This window comes from Xiphophorus maculatus, chromosome 1 (genome assembly GCF_002775205.1).
Source record: "Xiphophorus maculatus strain JP 163 A chromosome 1, X_maculatus-5.0-male, whole genome shotgun sequence".
Classification (NCBI taxonomy): Eukaryota; Metazoa; Chordata; class Actinopteri; order Cyprinodontiformes; family Poeciliidae; genus Xiphophorus; species Xiphophorus maculatus.
Genome location: NC_036443.1, coordinates 9,714,544 through 9,726,688, shown reverse-complemented (window position 1 = coordinate 9,726,688; position 12,145 = coordinate 9,714,544). Strand labels below are relative to the sequence as shown.

At 33.0% G+C, this 12,145-nt stretch overlaps 1 protein-coding gene across 3 annotated transcripts in view; it reads left to right on the top strand.

Moving 5' to 3' along the window:
• Nucleotides 1–5,562: 5,562 nt before the first annotated feature.
• Nucleotides 5,563–12,145, top strand: part of LOC111609863 — a 31,349-nt gene continuing 24,766 nt past the window's right edge. For all 3 annotated transcript variants that reach the window (XM_023340699.1, XM_023340693.1, XM_023340707.1), the window contains exons 1-5: nt 5,563–5,792; nt 7,540–7,635; nt 9,314–9,409; nt 10,418–10,513; nt 11,292–11,387. In XM_023340699.1, the coding sequence (XP_023196467.1) occupies nt 5,755–5,792; nt 7,540–7,635; nt 9,314–9,409; nt 10,418–10,513; nt 11,292–11,387 (422 nt within the window). In that variant the 5' untranslated portion in view covers nt 5,563–5,754. The remainder of the gene's footprint in view (nt 5,793–7,539; nt 7,636–9,313; nt 9,410–10,417; nt 10,514–11,291; nt 11,388–12,145) is intronic.

Here is a 12,145-nt window from a genome sequence, read left to right as displayed (position 1 = left end):
TTCTGTCATGAAATCGTAGGATATTTTAAAAGCTGAATGGACATCAGAAGTTTGTGTATGTTGTACAACATCTAATTATTCAGTGTTATGCAAAGAAAGAAGCATGTCTGAGCATTTCATAGCCAGTCTGTGATTTGTTAATGATTTTATGTTATTTTATTTTTTCAATAATGGAGCCTTGGCGAAAATTCAAATTGGGAGACTCGACCAGCTTCACCACATCATCTAATCACGACGCCCGACCGCAGCCAATCCGGACCGGAGCTTCACGCCGCTCCAGCCAATCATCGTCCAAAGACGCCTTCAAAAGTCCAAGCTACCCTGGGGTCTTCCTGCTCGTCAGCCGTGCTTCGACCCACCTCCTCCCCATCTCCACCTTCACCATGAGGGTCGTCCTCCAGGATCCCTTGTGCTCTCCGAGCTCCGCTCCACCACCAGTTTCGGTCCCGGGGGAAGACTATCCCGAGCTCGCCGAGCAGACCGCCTGCTCACGGTGATCCTCGGCTCACGGTCTTCTGCCGGGTCCGAGCGCCAAAGAAATTGTACCATTAAATCTTTTTAACTGCTATTTTCTTCTCTGTGTGAGTCTCTCCAGATTGAAATGGAGTATTAACTCCCAGGCTTTCTTGAAATAAAGGTACATCGAGAGATATCTGATCTTGAGTGCTTGGATATAGAAAATAAGTCATGTGAGAACAGAAATTAGTTGATAAATTGAGAAGTAAAGCGGTCCTAATTTTTCAGTGTCTCATCCAGAGGTGTTCAAGCTATACGGTGAGTCAAAGGGTGCTGTTGTCCTGATATATGAAATTGTCTGTCTGTACCACACAAAAATTTGGGAAAAAAGTCAATGTCTACCAGATACAAGAAAAACATAATACACAGGAAAAAACACACTTCTACTGTAACGCATGTAAAATCCAGCTGTGCTTTGTGCCACACTGAAACTACTTCAAGGGTGTTCATCAAAAATGAGAGATTACATGAAAATCCCCAGCAAGCTGATGCTTTGTCAACGGTTTGGTAACTGTGCAATCCGTTTACATTACTACAAATAATAACATGCCAATGCATTTGAAAGTTCAATAACACATTACTGAAATCTAAACTACATTTTGTATTATATATTCTCTATTCAGACATGCAAAGTGAAACAAAAAAGCAGACATCCAGTTTAAAAGGTTCAGATCATGCCGAATTAGATGAAACGCTATGGGAAAAAGTATAGAAGTTTTCAAGACATTCTACACTCATTTGGTCGAGATGTCCATTACAATGGACATCAAAAAAACATATTAAAATATGAGATAGGAAAAATATCTCCTTTCCCTTTTATTTCTACGCTTAAGAGGAATAAAAATCAGCTCAGTAAAAATGTTTTGGTCCACTAGAAAAAATCCAGGTCTGAAGGGGTTAAGTTATTGTAAATGGTTAATTGTTGCTGCTTTGGGTGGCTCAATCAGTTATTAACTTTAGGGGACAAACACTTTTTTACATAGGACCATGTAGGTTTGGATGTTTTTCTCCCTTAATAAACACATTTGTTTAAAAACTTTTGTGTTTAATTGTGATGTCTTTGACTAATATATATATATATTTTTTTTATTAAATTTTGCATACATAAATTTTCCATACATGGACATACCTAAATTAACATAACAGATCAAATCCCCACCCATTCCTTACCCGCACAAAACAGCACATCATTAAACACTTACACCATCAAGACAACATGGCAAAAACATCACGAATTGATCCAAACCTTTCCACAAGCGTGAAAAAAAAAAAAGACAGTTATACAGGGTATTAAGCAGTGACAGGTCTGTAATAGACACTTTTTCATTGAAGGAATTTTAGTACGGGGTCCCATATTTGACTTTATCTTCGTTGTAATATCTCAGTCTTTCCAGATGCAGAGTATTTGCTAGTTCTCCCAACCACAAATCAAATGTGGGCACGGAGTCCTTTTTCCAAAATCTCAAAATCAACCTTTTAGCAATCACCGTACCAAACAAAACTGCCATTTTCTCATTTTTAGTGGCTGGTCGCAAAGCACTGGAGACCCCGATGATGGCAATAAGAAGTTCTGGATCCCATTTTTTCCCAAAAGTTGTTGAAAAAAAATTTAAAATTTTCTTCCAGAATGAGTGAAGCTGAACACATGACCAGAAGGAGTGTGTCAAGTTACCAATAGCAGTCCGACAACGATTACAAATTGGAGACACACTAGTAAAGAAAGTGCTCAGCTTCTCCCTCGAATAATGGAGCCTATGTATAGTTTTGAACTGTATGAGATTGTGTCTGGCGTTGACAGAACATTCTTGTGTACTTTTCAAACCCTCCTCCCACAGTACTTCAGATCGCTGTTGCCCTAACTCATCCTCCCATGCCTTCTTAATCCTGGTTGTGTCTACACGCATACCATTAAAGATCCTATAAAAGTGTGACACTGCCCCTCGATTGACAGGATCAAATTTATTTATTTCCTCCAGGGTATCATGTTTCATTAAAGTTCCAAAATCTGATACATTTTTCCTAACATAGTCCCGAACCTGCAGATAACGGAAAAAACTTGACGGAGGAAGATTATACTCGGAACATAACTGTGCAAAAGATGCAAAAGTTCCACTAATATATAGGTCACCAATCACACTGATGCCCTTCATTCTCCACACCCGAAAGACGGCGTCACTGAGACCTGGTGCAAAGGAGTGATTTTCACAGATCGGAGTATCAAAGTAAACCTCTGGAGCTTTTATAAATGTTTGTATCTGTTTCCAGATTCTGACAGTATTGCCAATGACAAAACTATTGGTATCGAGTGTTTTACTGACTTTAATGGGTGACTAATATTTTCTCCTCTGAGTTTGATATTGCTGTTAAGACAGACCTCTGTGTTTTTACTTTAAACCAGTAACATTAAAAGGTAACTGACTGTTTTTATTACTTCTGAATTTGCCATGAAAATTTTCAATTTTAACAAAAATGAATATTTAAGCTATTTGATGAAATCCAGAACATTTTTAATTGTACCCTTTTATTCTGTGTTGAAAACAAATTTGCTGATAGCTGATTGATAAAACTGGCTTTTTCCTTAAAAAAATATTTTTTCAAAGACATTTGTTAATATATTTTGTTTAACTTGTTGAGAGTTCAATAAATGTATTTTTACTATTTTTTAAAATCTGAAATCATTTAAAATCTTTGAAAATATAAACATGTGGTATATCTAGTCAATAAATAACTATTTTCTACAAAGCCCTGTGTGTGTGCATGTTTTTGTGTATTTTGGAACAATATCATCCAGCCACTGTTTTAATGAAAAGTACTCAGGTTTATTGGGAATCTTGTGCAAAATGAGACACAGTGTGACAAGCAAAACAGTGTCAACTCTGAGTTCTGAAAACTTGCTCTTAGACCTTAGACCAGTTCTTCTCAATCCTTCTCCTCATGTACCACTGCCCTGCGACTAATAACAACTAACTAAACCCTACCCCACCCCTTCCCTGCCACTCATCACACTCAAAGATAGTTTGAAAATAGCAGAGAGCAAGAGGCAGGGTGTGAGCATCGAGTACATTAGCATGATTAGAAAAAATCATGCTGATGCCAGATCGTAAAATTTCAGGAAGCCAGAAATGCATTAGAGGCTTGAGACACAGGAGGCGATGTCACTCCCTCTCCATTCATTCCATCCATTCGAAACTCAACTGCGCTCATCCAGCTAAGCCATCAGCAAAATTTGTGCATGTGAAATTTCGAGCTTGTTCATATTGACGTGCACATAGGTGTGCATCTTAATTAGCCACTGAACTAGTAGCTTGCAAACATTTCATAGATTTGTCTAAAACTTATGAGGCAGTCATGTATATAATTCACACCAAATCTAGTGTCAACCACAGTAAGTCTGAGACAAAGCTGGAACCTGGTGAAAAAACAAGCTTCCAAATAGTATATCATAAACACAACAATCACCATAAAGATAATCACAATTTACCTTACATTTGCACTCCATACTTAATCAAAATAAAATTTTATTTACTGGATGTAAAACCTGCTGCAGTTTTTTCTGATAATTCTTCTCAAGTAATAAATTAGGACATAGGATTATAGAGGACAAGGTAATGTAACACAGTCTAGAAATGCATACAAGCTCAACACAAAAGAATAAAATCATCACAATCTAAACTGTAATAAAAAGTGTCTGTACTGCTAACTTATTTTCTTATTGCATTTTGTTATAAATCATTTCATAAGTAAATCATTGTAGTGATTTACTAATGAAATGATTAACACATCTGTAGGGATTTATTGTCCCAGTATTTTCTAATACTATAATTTTATTGACACTTATCATGAACCATGATCTCTCTTTCCATAAAGATAAGAGTGCTGTCTTTGTGCTGAGAGGAAAACAACCTGCTGAATACTATCAATCAATAAATTAATCAAGTTTATTAGTATAGCACATTTCAACAACAAGGCAGTTCAAAGTGCTTTACATCATAAAAACACAAAAAAACAGTCATAGAAGACAAAGGCAACAATTGAAGCATAACATTTTGTCTTGTGGCAGAATTTAATTCAGAATGTTTATTAATGTTTCATTTATAATGTTTCAAAAGCAGCTATGTTTAGAGCTGCTAAATCCATTTCAGGTTATAGGAAGGAGTGTAGAATCATGTCAAGATGGAGGGAGAAAATGTGGACAGAATCAGTTTTTAGATGATAAAAGTTGCCAGGATCAGAGTTGGTCACATTTCACAAGAATGAAGGTGTGAGCTTTTGATGTAAATTTAAAGATACAGCCTGATATGGATGTGTTGGTATTCTTTACATTGTTTTAGATTATTTTTAAAAGTATGAATACCGAAAAGTAAAATACTTTTAAAGAATGTGCTTACATATTAATTGTTTACTTCTTTCTTCCATATTTACATTTTACTCCAGAATTATAAGAGACTTTCAAGTCCAAGGTTTTAATTTTATTATTGATGTCCCATTGTTACTGGAACAAAATAAATAAATAAATAAAAAAATTAAATGTATTATTTTGTCTCCTGAAACTGCAGTCTCTATATGTTTCTGGAAGACATAGGAAACATAGACCCACTATGCACATGTGTTGTTATTATTCCTGTATTAGCTAGATATTACACATTTAGGTATTAAAGAAATAGAACAAAGTTTATTGATCATCCTTTATGTGGCACTGAAAAATAACATTAAGACAATGCAAAGCAGAAAATAATATAGATTTTTGATACAAGGGTAGTTCAGAATAACACACTTTGATGTGAATTTAACATGAACTAAAATGTATTAAATACTTAGGAAGAGATTATAGAAGACATGACCTGTAAGAAGTTTGTTAATGAAGTTTTGAGCTTAAATGTGGTTTATAGGCTTACAATCATCATTGACTCTGATACTGAAAGATTTATGACAGGAAATGTTCCTGGATTTTGATATCAAGACCAAAGTTCTTACTTGTACAGCTCTAATGCTGTTAAATATTAACTTTTCTCTTTTGCAGACATCTTGTGACTGTTGGAACCGACTTTGAACATAAGTCAGAAGACTTTCATACAGTTCAGATGTTTTCCTTTTTCATAGAGATGGCTGCTTTTCAGGCATCTATAACTGTGTTTTTGCTTGAAGAAAATGAAAGATATTGAAGCAAGATGTTGAGTATGAAGTAACGGATGAAGATAGAATAGAAACCTACTGAAAAGTGAGGAGATCCAAAACAAAATGTCTGAGGAAGACGATGGGATCTTATCAGGTGGGAAGTAAGTGAAGCTTTTTTGTTTTAAGTCTTTTCTGAAAAAGGTCCTCAAAAAAGTAATAAGTAATAATGATAAACTCATCATTATTATTCTGGATTTTCAAAAATAACATCTTAAAACTTAAAGACTGTTTAGTTGAAAGACTAATTAGCAAAGCAATTCCATTATCTGTGTCTGCATACTTTGTTTCCATGTGCAGCAATTTGTCTAAAAGTTGTTTTAAATTACACATAATTTTAGCAATATTAATGTGTCATGTTTGGAAAAAACCCACAAATTCCATAGTTTGTTTGTAGACACTGTGTGACACAAGTTAAAAAAGAGATTACATAATGATTTTGTCACCTAGTCTAAATTGATCGTCTGTTAACTTTTGCAGAAACAAATTACAGATTGAAGAATATACAGCAATACAGATTAATGTTAATGAATAATAAGTGATATTTATTTAATTCTGTCCAATTTGCTGTTTTTGAAAGGAATATCATTCACCTTGAATCTTATTTTCAAAGCTGTTTTTGTTTTGTTGTTGGTTTTATTAAACTTAATGTACTTATTGTTGTTTTCTTTGTTTATCCTAATGATAAAGCTGATACTGTTTAGAAAATGAGAACGGCCACAACAAGCCATGAACAAGTTGATATTTGAGTTGTTTACAGATTCTGAAAGAGTGGATACCAAGTTTTCCAATGATGTCAAACACATGGAAATTAAAAAACCGTTGTTCTTTACCACCAAGTGTTGTGTGCATTAATAAGATTTATGTCTCTTTGTAATTTAGAAGCACAATAAAAGAGAACAGACCTGAATTGCTTTGGCACAAAGCAAAAATCATTTTCGGCACGATTAAATATAAAAATTATCCACTCTATTATTAATTTATCTGTTGTATTTAATTACTTTAATTAAATAATATTTCATTAAATAAAAACAACAATAGCATTTCACGGGTGAGCAAAGCATTATATTTGTTAGAGCTTGTGATATAAAAGACATTTTATTTTTTTTTAAACTTTATTTTTTGTTATTTTTGCAGTTTTAGAGACACACATACATACATTGAACAGTTAGACCCCCCTCTAACAAAAAATTACAGAGCAGCTAGTTTGACAGGAGCAGTTGAGTGATATCAAGGAAAAGACAAAAATAAGAAAATAGGTAATTACATAAATTATACAGTTGGTGTCAAGCTCTGACGAGTAATCCATTTCTTCCAGTATTTATTGTATTTATAAGTGGCAAGCCTTAATGAAAAAGTCTGTCTCTCCATTGCGTGAATTTCCTCAATTATGTCCTTCCAGTCCAAACATGACGGTGGTTCCACATCAAGCCACCGGCGAGTTATAGCTTTCTTTGCACCTGCTAATAATATTAGTAGGAGATATCTATCAGACTTCTTCAGTTCCTGAGGTAAATTACCCAGGAAAACCACAGTAATATCACAACATAAATTTAAGTCCATTTTAGTATTGCTTTCTTTTATCACTTCCGACCAATAGGGTGCAATCTTAATACATTCCCAAAAAATATGAAAATGTCCTGGAGATACATTCCCACAGTTTTTCCAACATTTTGCCTTTTCAGTATCATTACAATGTTTACTTTTAATGTTAGGTGTAGCAAAAAAACGCACCATACATTTCCAGGAAAATTCCTTCCACAGGCCAGAACTTGACGTGTGAATCACAGAATTGCATATATTTAACCAAACCTCTTCATTTATATAAAAGACATTTTATTTGTCTTCTAGCTCACGTTGGCACCAACCCTCGAACTCTTCTTCAGTGAGTTTGAAAAGTGACAGATCCAAGGATGAACCTTTACGCTTTGACAGTGAAGATCAAAGGTAAGACACTTTGGTAATATTTCATGTATTTTCTTAGTAAAACACAATAAAAAGCAATACAATGTACAATAGATATAGTGACATAGTGATTTCTGCTCAAAACATAGTTCATAACATTTGAGACTTTTGAAAATTATTTTAATCCAAAGAGCTTTATGTTCATTGTAAAATAATCAAAAATAGAAAAGATAACAGAACATAATTTAAATATAAATCAAGTAGATAGCTTCAGTTCAACAGGTATGTCCTGTTCTTTATGAGTTTGTATGAACACTTTAAATAACGCAGAAAAACATGCATAAAACAAGTTGCACTGGAAATAAATCAGAATCACAATCTGGTTTATTAGCCAAGTTTGTAAAATACACAAGGAGTTTGACTCTTGACAGCATTGTCTGTCAAGCAGTAGGAGGGAAAAAAAGTAGAAAAATCATTTACAAAACCTAAAAAACCTATATAAAATATAGATACATTTTGTGAATGCAAAAAATGTACAGCTTACAAGACACAACAGTGCATTTAAGGTTAATAAAATAAGTGGCAGAAATTGATGTGCCACCAATTTGTGCACACCAGTTTGTAGTTTGTAAAGACAAATTAATTGTCTTTACATTAATTAATTTAACATTAATTATATGTTTATTTAACTAATTCAATAAACATGTACAGGTCAGGTTTTTAAGAGAGTGATGGTGTTAGAAGAAAATAAATTCAGCAGTTCGTTCAGTGATGAATTTTCCAGACTGCTTCTTGTTCCTTGAGGTGAACAAGGCCAATACTGATGGATGATGTTTGTTGCAGTCTGCACTTTTTCTGCTTTGAGATAAACTGACTGGTCAAGGGCTTTTCTTTGAAGACATATTTATTTCTTAATTTAATGTAAATTGATCTTCTTGGTAAGTTTTACAGAAACAAATTGACAGATTGAAGAATATTTAGTAACACAGAATAAAGTTACTGAATAATAGGAGTTTTTTTATTTCTGTCCAATTTGCTATTTTTGAAAGGACAATCTTTAATCCTGAACTTTATTTTCCCAGCTGTTTTTGTTTTGTTGTTGGTTTTATTAAACACTGACCAATTTAGTTATGGCAGTAATTTTCAGACTGAGGACGACTTAACTGAAACACTCACTGACCACCTAATTTGAAAATCCGCCGACATTAACACAAGATGTTAATATATACAACCTGAAGCAAAAATATTAGTCTCTTAATGTACTTATTGTTGTTTTCTTTGTTTATCCTAATGATAAAGCTGATGCTGTTTAGAAAATGAGAACGGCCACAACAAGCCATGAACAAGTTGATATTTGAGTTGTTTACAGATTCTGAAAGAGTGGATACCAAGTTTTCCAATGATGTCAAACACATGGAAATAAAAAAGACGTTCTTTATTACCAAGTGTTGTGTGCATTAATAAGATTTACAACTTCTTGTAATTTAGAAGCACATAAAAGAAAAACAGACCTGAATTGCTTTTTCACAAAGCAAAAATCATTTTCAGCACGATTAAATATAAAAATTATCCACTCTATTATTAATTTATCTATTGTATTTAATTACTTTAATTTCAATAATATTGTATTAAATAAAAACAACAATAGCATTTCACGGGTGAGCAAAGCATTATATTTGTTAGAGCTTGTCGTATAAAAGACATTTTATTTGTCTTCTAGCTCACGTTGGCACCAACCCTCGAACTCTTCTTCAGTGAGTTTGGAAAGTGACAGATCCAAGGATGAATCTTCAAACTTTGACAGTGAAGATCAAAGGTAAGACACTTTGGTAATATTTCATGTATTTTCTTAGTAAAACACAATAAAAAGCAGTACAATGTACAATAGTTATGGTGATACAGTGAATTCTGCTCAAAACATAGTTCATAGCTTTTGGCCAAGTTTGTAAAATACACAAGGAATTTGACTCTGGACAGCATTGTCTCTGAAGCTGTAGGAGGGAAAAAAGTAGAAAAATCATTTACAAAGATTAAAAAAATAATAAAATTTAGATAAATTTTGTGACATATTGAGGAATATATAGTAACACAGAATAAAGTTACTGAATAATAGGAGTTTTTTTTATTTCTGTCCAATTTGCTGTTTTTGAAAGGACAATCTTTAATCCTGAACCTTATTTTCCCAGCTGTTTTTGTTTTGTTGTTGGTTTTATTAAACACTGACCAATTTAGTTATGGCGGTAATTTTCAGACTGAGGACGACTTAACCCAAACACTCACTGAACAACTAATTTGAAAATCACTTGACAAAAACACAAGATGTTAATATATACAACGTTAAACAAAAATATTAGTCTTTTAATGTACTTATTGTTGTTTTCTTTGTTTATCCTAATAATAAAGCTGATGCTGTTTAGAAAGTGAGAACGGCCACAACAAGCCATGAACAAGTTGATATTTGAGTTGTTTACAGATTCTGAAAGAGTCTGTAAAGTTTTCCAATGATGTCAAACAAATGGAAATAAAAAAAGACGTTGTTCTTTACCACCAAGTTGTGTGCATTAATAAGATTTAGGTTTCTTTGTAAATTACAAGCACAATAAAAGAAAAACAGACCTGAATTGATTTGGCACAAAGCAAAAATCCTTTTCTTCACGATTAAATATAAAAATTATCCACTCTATTATTAATTTATCTGTAGTATTTAATTACTTTCATTCAATAATTTTTAATTAAATAGAAACAACAATAGCATTTCACGGGTGAGCAAAGCATTATATTTGTTAGAGCTTGTCATATAAAAGACATTGTATTTGTCTTCTAGCTCACGTTGGCACCAACCCTCGAACTCTTCTTCAGTGAGTTTGAAAAGTGACAGATCCAAGGATGAATCTTCAAACTTTGACAGTGAAGATCAAAGGTAAGACACTTTGGTAATATTTCATGTATTTTCTTAGTAAAATACAATAAAAAGCAATACAATGTACAATAGTTATGGTGATGCAGTGAATTCTGCTCAAAACATAGTTCATAGCTTTGAGATTTTGAAAATTATTTTAATCCAAAGAGCTTTATGTTCATTGTAAAATAATCAAAAATAGAAAATATAACAGGTCATAATTTAAATATAAATCAAGTAGATAGCTTCAATTCAACAGGTATGTCCTGTTCTTTATGAGTTTGTATGAACACTTTAAATAAAGCAGAAAAACATGAATCAAACAAGTTGCACTGGAAATAAATCAGAATCACAATCTGGTTTATTGGCCAAGTTTGTAAAATACACAAGGAGTTTGACTCTGGACAGCATTGTCTCTCAAGCAGTAGGAGGGAAAAACGTAGATAAATCATTTAAAAAACTAAAAAAATGATATAAAATATAGATACATTTTTTGAGTGCAAAAATGTACAGCTTACAAGACACAACAGTGCATTTAAGGTTAATAAAATAAGTGGCACAAATTGGTGTGTTAATTAATTCAATAAACATGTACAGGTCAGGTTTTTACCTTATTTTCCCAGCTGTTTTTGTTTTGTTGTTGGTTTTGTTAAACATTGCATAATTTACTTATGGCAGTAATTTTCAGACTGAGGACGACTTAACCCATCTAAATCATGTTGTAAATATGTGTAAGAAAACTGATTTCGATTTGTTAGAGCTTGTCTTATAAAAATAACATTTGCTGTTTGATTTCTAGCTCACCTCAGCACCAAACTCTAATCTATTCTTCAGTGAGTTTGAAAAGTGACGGATCCAAGGATGAACCTTTAAGCTCTGATAGTCAAGGTCAAAGGTAAGACATTTTGGTAATGTTTCATGTATTTTTATAATAAAAACAGCTAAATGTCCAATAGCTATAGTAACATAGTGAATTCTGCTGGATTGATAGTTCATAGTTTTGAGACATTTGAAAATATTTTAATGCAAAGAGCATTATGTTCAATGTGAAATTATCAAAAATAGAAAAATGGAAACAATATCGGGACATAATTTAAATTAAAACCAAGTAGATAGATTCAATTTGAAAGTAATGTCTTTTTTTATGTGTTTGTATGAACACTTTAAATAAAGCAGAAAAACATGCATCAAACAAGTTTCACTGAAAATAAATCAGAATCACAATCTGGTTTATTGGCCCAGTTTGTAAAATACACAAGGAGTTTGACTCTGGACAGCATTGTCTCTCAAGCAGTAGGAGGGAAAAATGTAGAAAAATCATTTACAAAAACTAAAAAATTTATATAAAATATAGATAAATTTTGTGAATGCAAAAAATGTACAGCTTACAAGACACAACAGTGCATTTAAGGTTAATACCATATGTGGCACAAATTGGTGTATTAATGAATTCAATAAACATGTACAGGTCAGGTTTTTAAGAGAGTCATGGTGTGTTAGAAGAAAATAAATTCAGCAGTTCATTCAGTGATGAATTTTCCAGCCTGCTTCTTGTTCCTTGAGGTGAACAAGGCCAATACTGATGGATGATGTTTGTTGCAGTCTGCACTTTTTCTGCTTTGAGATAAACTGACTGGTCAAGGGCTTTTCTTT